At 43.3% G+C, this 16,341-nt stretch overlaps 1 protein-coding gene across 2 annotated transcripts in view; it reads right to left on the bottom strand.

Moving 5' to 3' along the window:
• Positions 1-2,938, bottom strand: part of COG6 (component of oligomeric golgi complex 6) — a 52,386-nt gene extending 49,448 nt beyond the window's left edge. Inside the window, exons 1-3 of one of the 2 annotated variants that reach the window (XM_071738272.1) lie at positions 2,769-2,938; positions 2,056-2,199; positions 1,557-1,628 (exon numbers count right to left, since the gene is read on the bottom strand). In XM_071738272.1, coding sequence (XP_071594373.1) covers positions 1,557-1,628; positions 2,056-2,199; positions 2,769-2,894 — 342 coding nt within the window. In that variant the 5' untranslated portion in view covers positions 2,895-2,938. Of the gene's footprint in view, positions 1-1,556; positions 1,629-2,055; positions 2,200-2,502; positions 2,630-2,768 lie in introns of those variants that run through there. The other variant, XM_071738281.1, reaches the window with a different exon arrangement.
• Positions 2,939-16,341: the final 13,403 nt, after the last annotated feature.

The following is a 16,341-nucleotide window of genomic DNA, read 5'->3' as shown; positions in this document are numbered from 1 at the left end:
TCCACATTAGCAGTGTTCAAAGAGATCCGAGACCTCTGAGGTGCATTACCCATTGCCTTCCAAAACTGAAACTGAAGTACTGCAGTGCACTACACTGTGCTCTCACACCTTTTGGAATCAGTTCATCAAACTACAAGCATTCTAATGGGAATGACATACAATGACTATGAAACCTGTTCATCTAAGCAGGGGGACATCTAAAATCCACACACACACATTAGGAAGGTAAAAAAGAGACTGTATTCACAGGATTGTTTTTAGTGCAGAATTCTCATTCATGTGTTATATCAGATGTGCTACAGTCAAACCAGATTTGGTTTGGCAAAACATTTCCACTTCAATATCCATAAACCTTTTAAACTTTATTGGGTTTGCACACTAGATCCAAGCCTGGATTATATGCTGCATTATAAAACACAACTTTATTTCACCCCCTCCTGGAACATTATGGATTTGGCATTAATATGAAATACAACTGGTTTAGTTGTGTATCACCTTTTCAAGACAATATTACAAAACAAAACCAATAGAATGAAGGTGGCACACTAGGTCTGCCTCCCTCTTTTGATTCCAGGATACTTTGTTAGGAAAATACTTGAAGTATTGCATCAAAGGAAGCACGGCCAGCAGATCAAGAGAGATAATTCTGCCTCTCTATTTTCCTTTTATGAGACCTCACCCAGAGGACCCAATGTCCAGCTCTAGAGCTCTCAACACAAGAGGGATGTGGATCTCTTGGAGTGGGTCCAGAGGAGGGCCATAAAAATGATCAGAGGGCTGGAGCACCTCACCTATAAAGATGGGCTGAGAGAGTTGGGATTGTTCAGCCTGGAGAGAAAGCTCTGGGGAGAAGTTTTAACAACCCTCCAGTACCTGAAGGGGGCCTGCAAGAAAGCTGGGGAGAAACTTTGCAAGAGCATATAGTGACAGGATGAGGGATAATGGTCTTAAACTAAAGCAGAGTAGATTTAGATTAAATATTATGAAGAAGTTCTTTACTATGAGGGTGGTGAAACACTGGATTAGGTTGCCCAGAGGGGTAGTAAAGCCCCCCACCCCTGGAGACATTCAAGGCCAGACTTGATGGGGCTCTGAGCAATCTGATCTACTTAAAGATGTCCTGCTCACTACAGGGGGGTGAATTAGATGACCTTCAAAGGCCCCTTCCAGCCCAGTGCATTCTACTATTCTGTGAAGTATTTATATGAACACAGAACTCAAGAGATGTGCTCCATGCAAAAGGCACAAATTTTAAACAGAAATACACAAATGTAATTAACCCTTTAATCTAACACACATAAAATCTAATAAAATATTTTCTCTATACTCACAAATGGATATGACACTGATATTCTCAAACTTGAAAGAAATTCAAACTACCTCAATGCTTTGAAAAGTAACAAAAGACTGTAATATCCTAAAGTAACATAATATGCATACTATGCAAACATCTTAGTGTCATTGTTAATCCTCCAAAGGACTTATTTATCCTATTAAAAGAAAACAGTGGCACCTCAAAAGGAAAAACACACAAAGCACATCTATTTATATATTACCTTCAGACGACTGGACATATCTTCACAGCTGCTGCTCATTGCTTGCACATCTTCATTTATACTCTCAAGCTCCTAAGTAAGTTCAAATAACAGTGACTGTGTTTAGAGGCAGAAACACCATGCCCAGACTCAGCTTCATCCCACTAAAATGATATGCCCAAGTTACAAGGAACACAGTTGCTCTAGGGTCCCTGTATATCAATGGAGAAAATGCACCTCTGAAGATTAATTGATGGGGAGAATACATCTCTTAACAATTTTTCATTGAAGAGAATGCACCTCTAAAGATCAATATTTACTTGGTATTTCTATCTGTTTGTAACACCATCCCTCTTTGTGCAGGATTTTCATCAAATGAAATAAATGCTGAAAAAATTGTCCTGTGAAGCACATTTATTCTGAAAAGCCAAAACCTCTCTTAATTATTCTTTCTTTTTCAAAGCTCCAAATTACATAGGAGTACTCTTGACTCCAGCTAGTCAAACTCTGAAAACATTACCTCTTTAACTTGCTTGAATATGTGGACAAACTCTTCATTTATGGCTAAGCTTCGTCGTTCGATGTCTCCACGGAGGTTTCTTCGGGTGCGCAAACTGTTCTCAACAAAAAAGCTCGAGAGAGCCTTGAGTGCTTCCAGCATTTCCTAGGAAATAAAAAAAGAGACCTTAACTTTGCACACAACTAAAAAAGACCCAAGTTACAGTCTGTAGCCACCGCAAGCTGATGGTTTTAGGAAGACAAACCTAACTACTACATGGTTTTAGGGACAAAAATTGCCAAAACACACTCCAGATCAGGTGCTAAATAACTTAAATAACGACTGAGCCTTCCCTGGTTTTGCACAACATACAATTTGGCCTCGTATTTTAAAATACCTATCCCCAGCTAGAAAACACTTAAATCAGAAAAACCCCGAGAGGTGTCCTTCGAGCTAAATAACACAAACCTCCCTGCGACCTGAAGGGAACGAACAGGTGCGCGGCATGTCCCTGGAGAAGCAAAAATGAATTTTATCTTCAATTCAGACTGCAAACGTCAGCTTGCGACTCCGCAGCGGAACTGAGGGGATGACAGGGCTCTCTTCCCAGTCCCGGAGCCTATCGGGGCGCGCAGCCCCTGACGGCTCATCCGGCCGCTTCGCCGCAGGGCGCTCCCCGCCGGGCCGGCCCCGGCCCCTGCTCCCCCCAAGCCCCCGGCCGCCTCCCGCCCCACCTTGTCATTGTCCAGCCGCGTCTCCAGGATCTTGTTGAGCTTGCGGGACAGCGGGTTGCTGCCGGGTGCAGCCGGGAGCCCCGAGGCGGGAGCGGCGGCCGGCGGCGGAGCGGCGGTGTCGGCCATGGCTGCGGCCCTCCCCAGCGGCGCGGTGGCGTTCGGGCTCCGGCGGAAACGCGAGCCCCGGGCTTTGGTTCCGGGCCGGCCCAGGAGCCCAGACCTGCGGCAGCTGGGTGTGAGGTTTGGGCGTGTGTTGGGAGGTACAGATTGTGCTCCCAGGAATAATTGGGAAATTTGGGGCTGGTGTAAAGAAAGGGAGGTCTTTCCCTGAGGTGTTCCTTTCATTAAATAAGTGCTTTAGTTATGAGAATAACTAAGGCAGGAAAAATAAGCTGACTTTTTATCATAGAAATGAGTTGCACTGTCAGCAAAAGTGTGTGAAACCAAGGACTTTCAGCCGTTTCGTTTCCTGACGCGGAGGTTTTACCCCCGAGCTCTTCTCGGGGAGAGGCTGAGGGAGCTGGGGCTGTTCAGCCTGGAGAAGAGGAGGCTCAGAGGAGACCTCATCACTCTCTACAACTCCCTGAAAGGAGGGGGTAGCCAGGGGGGGGTTGGTCTCTTTTCCCAGGCAACTATCAGTAAGACAAGAGGGCACGGTCTCAAGTTGTGCCAGGGGAGGTTTAGGTTGGACATTAGAAAGAATTTCTTTACCGAGAGGGTGACCAAGCATTGGAATGGGCTGCCCTGGGAAGTGGTGGATTCTCCATCCCTGGAGATCTTTAAAAAGAGGCTGGATGTGGCACTCAGTGCCATGGTCTGGTAACTGCAGTGGTAGTGGATCAAGGGTTGGACTTGATGATCTCTGAGGTCCCTTCCAACCCAGCCAATTCTATGATTCTATGATTCTGGCACCTCCAGAGCTGCTCCATGGCTGTGTCAGCAGGATGGGGGGAAACCCTCTCACCCACCATGGCCTTGGCCCTCCAGACAGCCCCACCACAACCTTTGATCTCCCCAGACAGCCCCACTATGGCCTTGGCTCCCCAGAGATTCCCCACCGTGCTGGGCAGAGACCTGGGGATTGCTGCTCAGGTGCCATGGGGGCAAAGAAGCCCAGGTGATATCTCTGCAGCCTTCTCCTCTTCCCCAGCCCTGGCAGGCTCTGAGGTGAAATGGAGGGATTCCCCTCAGCTTTGCCAGAAGGCAACAGACAAATGGATTCCCCTCAGGTATTCCAGAGGGCAGCAGACAAACGGAGGTAAGATGCCATGGGAAGAAGATGGCTACATACAGCACACAGCTGTTGTTTCAGAAGGCAAGGGTCCCCCCAGGGTGTTAGCTCAGAAAACAACAGTGCCCTGCAGATGCAATTCAAAGTCTGCTTCTGTGTGTCTGATGGATCAAAAGCAAAGGCTCATCTGGTAGAGTAATTTCTCAGGGTATTTCGTGTTGCTCTTCTGAAGGCTCTTCCGGAAAAAAAAGACTGAGAAGAAATTTTGTAGCTTTTACCTTTGTACCCTAAGTGAATCACTGTTCTGAATGTTCTAATTAACTTTTCTTTGGGTCATTTATCTCAAGAAAAATTATATGACCAGAGCCCCCTGTCCTGAAGTCTAAAACGACAAGGACAGTTATAGGATATTTTTCAATTTTCATTTGTTTGTTTGTTTGCTTCCTCTCGTGTATGCTCTGTGTGAAAGTCCAGCTTTTCTGAACAGCTTGTGAAGTGCCTTGTTTCTGCTCCTGGCTAATCATAAAGCAGGTTCGTTAAGTATTTCCAGACACCTTTGTTTCCCTTCCTTATTTCTATTCCTCCACCCTTTTTCACTGATGTTATCTTTTCTTCGATGTCTTTCTGACTAAACTTTTAGGAGCCACGATCTCCTTTCTCCATGTCAGAAGAGATAACACAGCATGCAGTCATCACAGGTGGGAGCAATTAGTATTTAAGCATGGCAAGAAAATCCTATTATTAGAAAGATCCTCTCCTAAATATGTTTGATGTTGTTAACAGTTTGAGAGTTTCTAATGCTATTATCCTGTTGGATGAGTTGAAGGAGTGAGGGCATACCTTGAAGTCAGAAAGACTTCAACATCTGAGACACAAGTGTCAGATAAGTCACAACCATTGCCAAGTCTCCTCCAGCAAGTTATTCCTCAAACATACAAGGAGCCACAGAGTTTTTCCTCTATCAGTTGGTACATGCATTTTCTTTTGAAGCACTCAGTTCTGCTTTCAGATGCCTCCTTGATGGGTGTGCATTTTTTCAAGAATGTGTTTCATGAGCCAGAATGCTTCTAACTAACATTACACATTGGCTGGCACAAACAGATAGGATTTTGAAACAGCATGTGTGTATTGTGCATGTGTTCTGCCAGAAAAATGTGAAGAAATAATTAGGGGAGCACTTCTTAATCTTCTGCAACTGAAAGAGTGGTTTTATGAGGGCACCAGGGTTTATCTTTTCTTCTTCTTTTAGGAATGTTAGACACAAAAAAACCCAAAACAAACAAACAAAAAAACCCAAACAAAAAAAAAAAAAAAACAAAACCAAATCAAACAAAAAGAAACCAAAAAACCCCACAAAAAACAAAACGAAAACCCAAAAAACCAAACAACAACAACAAAAAACCCAGCAAAAACCAAAAACCCCAAACACCTCTCTTTTTCTGACACAGATTTGCTGGATAGATTTTCCACCCAGACAGATTTTTTTAAACAAAAATGCAATTGTGATCATGCAATGAGATCACAGTATAAAGCTCAGCTGCTCTGCTATGGCTTGTGTGTGTCACAAAGGTGGCTATGACGTGACATTCTTACTAGTTTGCTTGTCTACCAGCAAACAGTGTCCTGTTAAGTCAACTGGATGCACATTGCTGGAAAAAACAATTGGGAATTCGTGATCCGTGTCTGTCAGAAAGGACTCTGATATCAGATATCAGTGTCTGTGTATCAGTGGAAGAGTTTGTGTACTGTGTCTAATTTAGGCAAGCATCAATTCCCTTACCAAAGCAAAACTACAGGTGTCAGCAAAGGAATGTCTGGCATGTGGTGTTTTCTGTTGATTGTCTTAACTCAGTTCCTCATTATGTTGAGGGCTTTGGGATTTGTTTTGGGTTTTTTGGTGGTTTGGTTTTTTTTTTTGTTTGTTTTTGTTTGTTTGTTTTGGTTGGTTTGCTTTAATTTTCCAGGAAGAGACAGCCAAAGAACTATTATGCAGCTGGTGAAAATGTTCACAAAACACTCATTTGGTGCACTACATACAGGACCACAGTTTAGCCTGCAGGACAAGGTGTGTCTGGTCTGTGGAATGACACCTGCTGTCTACCTAGCCCAAGCTACTAAGGTCATTGTACTTTCAAATGCTTAGAGGTACACGTACTTTTTGAAGTCAAAGACAAAAGGGTTTGTAGTGGTCACTTGATTCCATTCCTCAAAAGGCTAAGAATAAAATTTCAGTGGATTATTAGATTGAATGGGGTCAGAGAAATGGCTGGACCTAGCATTTTCCTGTCCTGGTACAAAAGAGGTGTGGCAGAGCAGGACATAAAGGGAATGCTTCCTTAAATACAGGGAATGGGGAATAGCCCTTGCTGTGGGTGTCATCACAGGCAAATGATGTGTTGAAGGAGGAAGGAAAGAAAAAAATACAGTGAAAGGAAATGGAGGAGGGAGGGAGGAAGGAAAAAAAGAAGGGAGGAAAAGAGGAAAGGAAGGAAGGGAGGAAGGGAGGAAGGAAGGAAGGAAGGAAGGAAGGAAGGAAGGAAGGAAGGAAGGAAGGAAGGAAGGAAGGAAGGAAGGAAGGAAGGAAGGAAGGAAGGAAGGAAGGAAGGAAGGAAGGAAGGAAGGAAGGAAGGAAGGAAGGAAGGAAGGAAGGAAGGAAGGAAGGAAGGAAGGAAGGAAGGAAGGAAGGAAGGAAGGAAGGAAGGAAGGAAGGAAGGAAGGAAGGAAGGAAGGAAGGAAGGAAGGAAGGAAGGAAGGAAGGAAGGAAGGAAGGAAGGAAGGAAGGAAGGAAGGAAGGAAGGAAGGAAGGAAGGAAGGAAGGAAGGAAGGAAGGAGTTTGATGCACAGAAGACAGGAACAGGAAAGATTATGAAGTACAGTTAGGGAGGTGGAAGGTCATATAACAAATGCTTATAATTAATTGTATTTTCTTACAGTGTAATAGATTAAAAGAATTTGACAATGCTGTCACATACAGTTTGTAGACCCTGTGCTGTCAGATGCAGCAAAGAGCATCTGCAGGAAGGTGGCTGTAGTAACTTGCTGCTCAACTACCCCAAGCCTGTGAAAGTGAGAATAGCTTCTTATGTTGCAGCCCCTATAGAAGATACAATGAGTGGAACTCAGCTCTACCCGACTCTCAACTGCACACAACATACCCCAAAAGAAATCCATCACTGCCCTATGTTCTTCATTTGTTCTCTGCCATGGAACTATTCAACTTCTTGTCCAGCATTTTGATGGAACTTTGTGCTGTGATTGGGCTAGAAGATCCAGCTTACATGCAGGAGCACAGGAAAATGTTCTGTGTCTTTAGATTAACTAGAACTGGATTTTTTGATGGTTTATTTTCTGAAAGGTTAATATTGTAGATACTTTACACCACACCAGGTCAGCCTATTCCTTGAGCTGACAGTTTTTCAAAAGCTCCACAAGTGATTTGGCCAAAGGTCACCATGACAGCAACCTGTAGTCGTGTAGTGAATCCTGTCTGTGTCCCTTGAAGATCCAGAAGAATGTGTAGTTCTGAAGCTTTGGGTTAGTTCATGCTAGCTCACTTCAGGATTTATTATCATGCCTCACAGTCAGCAGCAGTGACTATAATATATGTGATGCTGAATCAGCTGCCTGGTTGAGGAGCTGTAAAACTCCTGGTTTTTATAACTCTCCAAAAAGATAACACTAGCAGTACAGTATGCACTTTAATGCATACCAAACCCATGAAATCTTCCTGCTCATCTCCTGTTAAAAAAAAAAAAAACAACCAACCATTGATTTCAAGGGAAGTACTGTGTCAGCAAAACTAATAGGGTTTGGTCTAAGTATACTTGGCTCTAGAACTGTGCAGAATACAGGACTTCTCTAAAGAAATGGTTATCTAAACTACATAGTCACGTCCCTGGCAAGGTCAGCACCATGACTAATGGTGCTGTCACTCCCTTAAGTGAGGGTCCAAATTTGGCCTAGAAAAGAAGAAATGAATGACTTAGCTGGGGGAGCCAGGGGAACTGGTATCTGCTTGTGGCTGATGAGCTTCATCACCTCTGTAACACTGGGCCTCTGGGTCTGAAGGATAAAGCTTATCTTTGCATATGCCTTTTGGTATGCCCATGGGATCTGCAATATAGGAGATCATTGAGAGAAAGAAAATAGAAATGAAAGGGAATATTTTTACCAAAAGAAAAAAAAAGGAGAAGCAGGACATGAGTCACACATGATATAATGCTAATGGTGCCACACCTGCTGTCCTTTCTCTTCATCAATGACTGTCTATGTCCTGCTGACAAGAAGGATCTGTAATGTGTTCTGGTTTACCCAGACATCTGAACAAAAAAATACAACCATGCACAATCAGGCAAAGTAACCAAACCCTTTACTACATTCTGATCTCAGCTGAGGTCAGTGTCTAGCAAAGAAAATCTAGAGAATGATACCTGTGTTACTGGACAGTGCCTTCTCACCAGCTGACCAAGACAAGGCCACCTATGGGATCATGACATAGCTGTGACATGGATCACAGGAAGCCAAAGGTAAATGCAATAAATCATGGAAATGATAGCATTAGAAAAAATGCCTTTTGAGTAAGTACAGCAGCAACACAAGTTTGAACATAAACCACAACTTCAACAAAGTTGGCAGAGTTCCCTTTTTCAACAGCTCCTCCAACTGTTGTGTTTTAATCCAGACCAGTGGGTCAAATGTCCATGACTTAGGGCTCTCAGTCGAATCTCTTGGTTTTTTTCATGCCTTAATTTTTCTGGCATGTTTCCAGTGATGTGATCCCTTGATGGAAATGCAGACTGCTGCCTTAAAGCCCCCCAGCCAGTGATGAACCATCACTTTTCTATCACTGAAATACTTGCACAGCTTAGGCAATTTTTAATTTATTTTTTTCCGCCCCAGAATCCAACCATGATGCTTGCTTTGTGTTTGCAGTTCAAGTCACTGGAGACAAGTGATAAGTGTAACAAATATTGTTGTCATTCAGGAGTCATAAAGGATTCCCAGATACTATTACTTTGGCAGAACAAGAGATGCATAAAAAACCCCATGGTAATAAAATGTATAATGAAGTGTGTTTTTGCAGCATTTTCATTTAATTTTCTCTATTGCATTTATTGGCTGATTTCTGTTTTGAAGTCTAGGTTTTTTTCCAATGCTTCCTCTTAAATTTGCTGTGTACCTTTTGCTCTTCTTTTCGCATCTACTCTCTGATGCACTTCTGCTAGGGGGGCTGGGTAGTATGACTGGTTTCTCTCAGCTCCAGCCAATTTCCTAACCACAGTCACTATTCAAAGTACAGTCCTTGGGGTTAATAGCTGCTATCCTTAATCTGACATGTAGTTGCATAAAAATCACAGAATCAGCCAGGTTGGAAAGGACCTTTGAGATCATCAAGTGCAGCCCTTAATCCACTGCCACTGTGGTTTCCAGACCATGGCACCCCCCCCCCTGGGCAGCCCATTCCAATGTCTGATCACCCTCTCTGTAAAGAATTTCTTCCTAATACCCAACCTAAACCTCCCCTGGCAGAGCTTAAGTCCATGCCCTCTTGTCTTGCTGAGGGTTGCCTGGGAAAAGAGACCAACCCCCACCTGGCTCCAATCTCCTTTCAGGGAGTTGTAGAGAGTGATGAGGTCTCCTCTGAGCCTCCTCTTCTCCAGGCTGAACACCCCCAGCTCCTTCAGCCCTTCCTCACAGGACTTGTGTTGGATCCCTTCACAGCCTCCTTGCTCTTCTCTGGACCTGCTCCAGCACCTCAATCTCCTTCCTGAACTGAGGGGCCCAGAACTGGACACTGATAGATTTGTCACATTGCCAACCCAGCAAATCCTGCACGAATGTTCATATTGCTACAGGAGGGACAAGAGTGAGTGTCAAGAGACACTCGAGGGACAGAACTTCCCTTTTAAATGTCAGGTAACAATTTTCTCAGGCAAAAGTGAATCTGGAAGCATGATGGAACACTTGAGGAGAAAAGCAGTGGTGTGGCAAGGGGACAAAAGTGGGGCAACTTCACCACAACAGCCATCATCTTGTGAAACTGCACCTTTGCAATTGTACTAGTGCAAGTCACATAAAAATGTTGACAAACACAGCAGTTTTCATACAGCATTTCGGCAACAACCTACTTTTACATTTACAGGTGTCAATCACATTTTCTTAGTGCTCATAGCGATTCTTCTTTGGGGTGGAATTTTATTGCTAAAAATAAAGGCCTCAAAAATGCCAGGATAAGTCACACTCTGTCATCTATCAGGACGGAAGCACAAAAACATCTCAGCAACCCCAATGTGGAGCTACCTGGTATGTCTGGATTTGATTCCTTCTGTAAAGCTGACTCAGAAGTGCCCTCCAAGCTTGCCTCAACCATTAATCTTTTTGTGTCAGCTCATGCAGCCTTTTCAAACCTTGGAGAGATGCCATCATCCTCAGTGATGCTGGAGAGCTGCAGTGGATAAAAATAACATATTACTTAACAGCTAACACCGGTTGCAGTCATTGCAGATAAGTTGCAAATAATTTGTCTTCTCCAGAAGAACTATCTATGTAGTTTCTTGCTAAAATTATCTGCCATGCCCTCTGGTGATCATTTCTGCCTTCATGGCAATGTTAAGGGCTGGCATCCCCATGAGCAGCACACCAGAAGCCAAAAATTATATGCATAGAGGATGGCAAAAGTTGTAGGAAGCAAATTTTTTTCTAAACTTTGTCATCTCTGGTGCATATAATTATGCCCCATTTACAATCTGCAACAGTGAGGCTGGAAGGAGTCTGGGCAGCTCTGCCAAGAAGGGGCAGAGTGGTGGTGGCTTGGTCTGTACTGGGCCTGCGAGGTGTCTGCGGGGCAGTAGGCAGGAGCACGGTGATGGGCTGCCTGCTCTGAGAAGCAGAGGGAGGGCAGCTCAGCCTTGCCACCCTGGGTGACACAGCTGTCAGGTTGCTGGATGGCAGTGATGTCATTCTGATTGCACTGGGAGGAAAAGGTATTGAGCCTTTTGCTGCTCAGGGGAAGGTTTTGCCAGCACAGGAATTCTGTGTCAGCATCTCCTGCAGCCGAGTGGGTTGGTTCAGCTGGTGTACAGCACGGCATCACCAGCTTTGTGAAGCACTCACATTTCTTGGCAGGAACTCAAGGAGCATTCCCAGCAACCTCCAATTACAGTATTAATTACAAGAGACTATCAAGTTCCCCAGAATAGGCCTCAAGCTGCCTTTTGCATGCAAAATAGCAGGGGCTTTCTTGTCCGTGCAGGTAGATCTCTCCTCAGAATATCATCAGTCTGTTTACACATCACTCATCACTCCCACTTCCCTTAAACAATGACACCTTGAAATATTGTTTTGCTTGCAAAGCACATGCCTTTCAAAAACCAAATGCCTTGTTGAGTGATCTGCCAGTCTGGAGGTTTTGAAAGGATATTTTAATGTTAATTTGGATGATTAGTGGCTTCTTAGTACTTTTGCTCTGTACATGGCCTTTTGTGCAATAAAGTCCTGAGCCTTAACAATACAGGCCCAGTAACATCTTAAAGAGAAGGATCAGGTGCCTTAACCTGATGGCAGATTGCAGTGCTAACTGGCAGAAAGTAGCAGACTGTCTTCAAGCAATATTTGTGCTTCACTGTGGAAAGCTTATGGCAAGAAATGCCCATGCTAGCATGGAGCTAGGTTTTCCTTTCAATGGTCAAAAAGCAAACTGTTTTGCTGCTTTATTAATAGGTGTGGTTGCTGATGCACTGCTGAGCTCTGAATATTAAGTGACCTAAATCTCTTCTCACTCTCTTCCACATGGATACCTCAAGACTTGAAGACACAATTACATACTTGTGGTAGGTTACATCTCACCAGTCTTCTGCCATCTAAAAGTCAGAGGTGAAGTCCATAGCTAACAATCTCATCAGAGGAATAAAAAAAATCTGTGCTTTCAGAAGGCAATTTACGCTAAGATTCCTGCCTAGTCCTCTCCACTGGCTGTGTAGAAAACTTACATGATGGTTCATTGGTTAGATACTTAATTTCCAACCCTCCCCCCCAGCTGTGGCTTTTGACTCCTCTGCAAATAATGCTCAGAGGATGCTCCAGCTTCAGTGCTGCAGAAATGAAATACTGTGTTTGAATGCCAGACTCTCCTTATACCCATGGGGAGGGGTTAAAACCCACAGGATGTTCTCTTTTAGAATTACAAAATGTCATATTTTCTCAGTAAAATGATCCACTTGGTGCCCACAGGCATATGACATATCATCCAGATCCTTTGGGTGATGTATCATGGACCTGCCAGTTGCAAAGGTGGAAGTGCCCAAGGGCTAGTTTAATTTTTGAATCTGAATCAGAAAAAACTTTTAGATTTTAATTCATAAATCAATGGTGCAGTCTAGTTTGCACCTACAGCTTCTGTTTTTTCCTGTGTCTCCTTTCGTTATTCATTTGTCACCTCCTCTCCATCTTCCCATACAAATCCATCTCTTAGAGGTATGTATTTCACTTTATCAGAGACAGGCCTATTCGGAATGCATTACTCACCTTCTCAGATACCAATATTAATCCCATTTTCTTTTAGCATGATGAGATTTGGGCACACTTTCTGTTATCAGCAGTGAGGATATTGTGCCAGAACACCACCACAGGGATGTTGGCTTGTGTCTGATTTATCAAAATGAATTGTTGTTCTAATAGAGATTTGAGCATGAGCAGCAATATGTGTGTTGAACTCCCTTCATCAAAGAGTCAGGCATTGGCTTGAAGAGGTTCTTAAGTCCTTGGTGATTCATGGCCAGAGTTTCTGTGTTTTACAAGATTGAGCCAAATTTCCTATCTTTTTTTTTCAGCCTGAAGTTAATGGAAGCACTCCTGGATGAGTACTGCAGCATAAATTAACTTCAGCTGAAGAAACAAAATGGGTGCAAAGAAAAAGGGAAGAACACTCACTGAATCCATCAGAAAGGAAGGATGCATTGCCTTCCTGAATTTCTAGGAAGGGATTAAGAATGAATACCCCCCCATCAGCTTCACTCTACCTCATTTTCCTCAGATAGTTAAAGGCCCAAGTGATGGGCTTTTCTTTAATATTCTGAGCTACAACAGAGTCCTCTCTTCTCAAATGTGGAAGTGGCTTAGTAAATATCTAGCTTCTCTAAGGACAGCTTATGGTGTATACTTGAATGCATGATTATTTCTTTTTTTAAAAAAAAAAGGAGTCCTCAGCTTAATGGCTAATTTCCCTTGAAAATAGTAAACTGCAAATTAAATGGCAAAAAGCAATTAATTATTGAAAGATAATATTCTTGTAAAGGTTAAGAGGTTCCTATAAAGGTTTAAATGAAGTTCCTGTGAGCACATTAATGGAATTACTGTCTTTCCCCTTATAAGTGGCAACTGTAACAACCTTACTAATTAGCTTTTTTATTGAGAAAAGGAATATTGAAATATTTAGTTATATTGCCAAAGCACAATCTACGACTAGGTTATTTTGTTACAACATAATATAGAGAGAACCCTTTTACATGCAGTTAAGAGCTTTTTCTAGAGCATGCAGGTTTTGGTGGCAACAGGAAATGATGCATTTGGACAACAAAGGAAGAACAGCTAAATTTGGAAGGATAACATGTGCCAAAGCCAAAGATTAATGTAGACAGGTGGCCTGGGCTCTACAGTCCAGTCTGTGTCTTAGGTACTCCCTGTGGTCGTATAGGTAGATACATTTATTACATAAATGCATCCACAAACAGGTATATAAGTGCTATAAATAGGTATGTACAGGATTTTCTATTGGAAAGCCTTTTAGAGAGGATTACCAAAAAATAAGCTTGGATCTTCTCCTGCTGAGAACATCTATGTTTTGGAAGCTGGTACACAAAAAAATTAGTCCTGTTTGTGTTTCAGCTCTCAGGGACTGTTATGTTTTGTCCATGAATGAATTGTGAGTGATTTCAGAGTTTGCAGCTTCACAGAATGGAAAGTCAAATTCACAGCAAAGTCTTGTGGCTTTTTTAAAAAAAACTGGTTTGAGACAGAGGTGCTCAGGTACTAACAAGCTGACTCCTGTTCTTACCTCTGCTGTCAGAGTGGTTCCACAGAATGTTTATCAATATGGTGATAGGCGCTTTATATATATAAATATAAGTACCTCAGGGTATCATGGAGAGGAAATGAGCTTCCACTTGTAAAATGAATTGGCCTTTGTCCACAACAAGAGGATTTCCAGATTTCAGTTCTAAAAACCCCAGAAATCATCAGCCTCATCCTTGGGAATATGATCTAATACGGTGACCTAGATGCAAATGGTTGCTAGAGCTCAGGGGGAGAGGCAGCTCAGCTCCAGTTCTGTGCCAAAAGGCCGGGGGGAGGGACACGATGCTGCCTTGCATCCCATTCACACAGACACACACATTACATGCAGACTGCCACTAAAGTCACCCTTGCATGCTCTGCAAATGCAGCCTCATGAACCTCAGCACCGTGGTTTACGAATCGCACAAATGTTGTGGATAACAGCAACAAGCTCCGCTCTCAGCCCACACTTTTCCCGCTCACACCCTTCTCTATATCCATCCCGCACCAAACGCTCATCCAAGGGGCATGGATTGGAGTCGCGTGGTTCCCAGGGGCACCGGGATGTGCAGAGCCTCCGGCCGGGACGGATCCAGCCCGCCCTCCCCTCCCTTCCCAGCGAGTGTCACTGTCGAGCAGCGCAGAGCTCCGCTTCCCCCCCCCTCCTCCAGTTCAAGCCCCAGTCCGATCCCCTGCCCAGACCCTGCCCCTGCCAGGCTTCTGGCCCTATTTTGAAAATATGGCTCTCAACTAAAAGCCGATCCTTAAATGAGGCTTTACAGCAAAAAGAAAAATCTTCTTCCCGTTGCATGTGTCACTGAACAATCTAATTTCTCCAAAAGTGCATGCCACGGAGTGCAAGAGTACAAGATGGCAAGACCCGGACTTTGTACATTTTAACAGCATCTAGGGAAGACAGACAGATGGTCCCCTGGTAAATAAGATACCACGCTTAAATTATTTGTATTGGTTCTGTATACACAGAAAAACGACTGCTGGTAGATGAGCATTTCTTACAGGGAAATCACTCACCTATCATCCGGACATTCCTTACTTGTCTAAGTCTGCTTAGAAATTTAGCACTGAAATCATCCATGCTTTTTCTGAATTTGTGTAGGACTAAGTCAGCCCCCCATCAAAGGAGGAGAATGGGTCTGGGACCTGTCATCCCAGAGCTCTGTCTCTAAACCTTGGCAGTGTTAATGATGGTAGAGCAGTCATTTGTCCCCTCAGCTGCAGGGCTGGTGCAGAATAAAACTCTTTGGCCTCTGCCACAGCCACCAGGCTTGTCAGCAACAGGACACAGAAGAGATAATCAGTAGCTTGATTTTCTGCAGCTACTATTTTAGAGCCTCGCAAAATGCAGACCACCTGGTGGCTTTTATATGATAGATGATAAGCAATAACTTTGCAAGGATGAAAGAACATAAGGTGGGTTTATGGCAAACAATAAAAGATGCTTTCCTTTTTTATTTTTCATAGACACGTAATTTGTATGTGCCCAGGCATTAAAAGACTGATGTGAGGAACAACAGCATTATGTCTGGTAAGACAACAGTCCTTCAGAAATGTGTTAAGTTCTGTTCATCAGCTGTGAATAGTAGGATTTGTAAAATCTACCACATGAGAACTACCATAAAAACAAACACTAATCATAATGTGGTACTGGAATGGGACTGGAGAAGGGCTGTTCTGTTCAGAGCTAAGTTTTTAGGCCAGGGTTCAGTTTCAGATGTGACAGTCCAAAATCTCAGCAGTATAGTTCCTCCCATAGTAGAAAATATATGATGCGTTTGATTTGGCAGAGACACCATGTGGACATATTGTGATCTATTGGCTTCAAATTGTTTTCTTACCTTTCTCTGAGAAATATGGAGGTGTTAAGACTTGGGGCTCTCTTTTTTCTTCTTGTTTAGTTGATTAATTTTTTTCTGTCTGCTGTGGATTGGACATATTTCCAGGCATATGTATTAACTATCAGATAACTTCCCTAACCATACTTGTCTGTTTGGTTTTTAGTGACTATTTGAATAATTGGGTTGACTTTACGTTATTCCCAGTACATAGCCTCAAGTCTATTGTTGTGCCTATACCTTTTTTTTTTCATCTAAAATCAAGTATAGACATGACCTGAAGATCCAGTTTTGTAAGATGCTCAGAACCATGTCAGCATGATCACTCTCCTGTGGACCACACAAGAGAAAACCAGATGGTGGCCTGCAAGAGAGAAACATCTTGTTTCTCTTGTCAAAGGCTGAAGAAATGGGATGGGGGTTAGCTAGCCACTTTGTT

The sequence above is a fragment of the Heliangelus exortis genome, chromosome 1 (genome assembly GCF_036169615.1).
Source record: "Heliangelus exortis chromosome 1, bHelExo1.hap1, whole genome shotgun sequence".
Lineage (NCBI taxonomy): Eukaryota > Metazoa > Chordata > Aves > Apodiformes > Trochilidae > Heliangelus > Heliangelus exortis.
The sequence above is the reverse complement of the archived record's forward strand: the minus strand, read 5'-3'. Positions and strand labels throughout refer to the sequence as shown.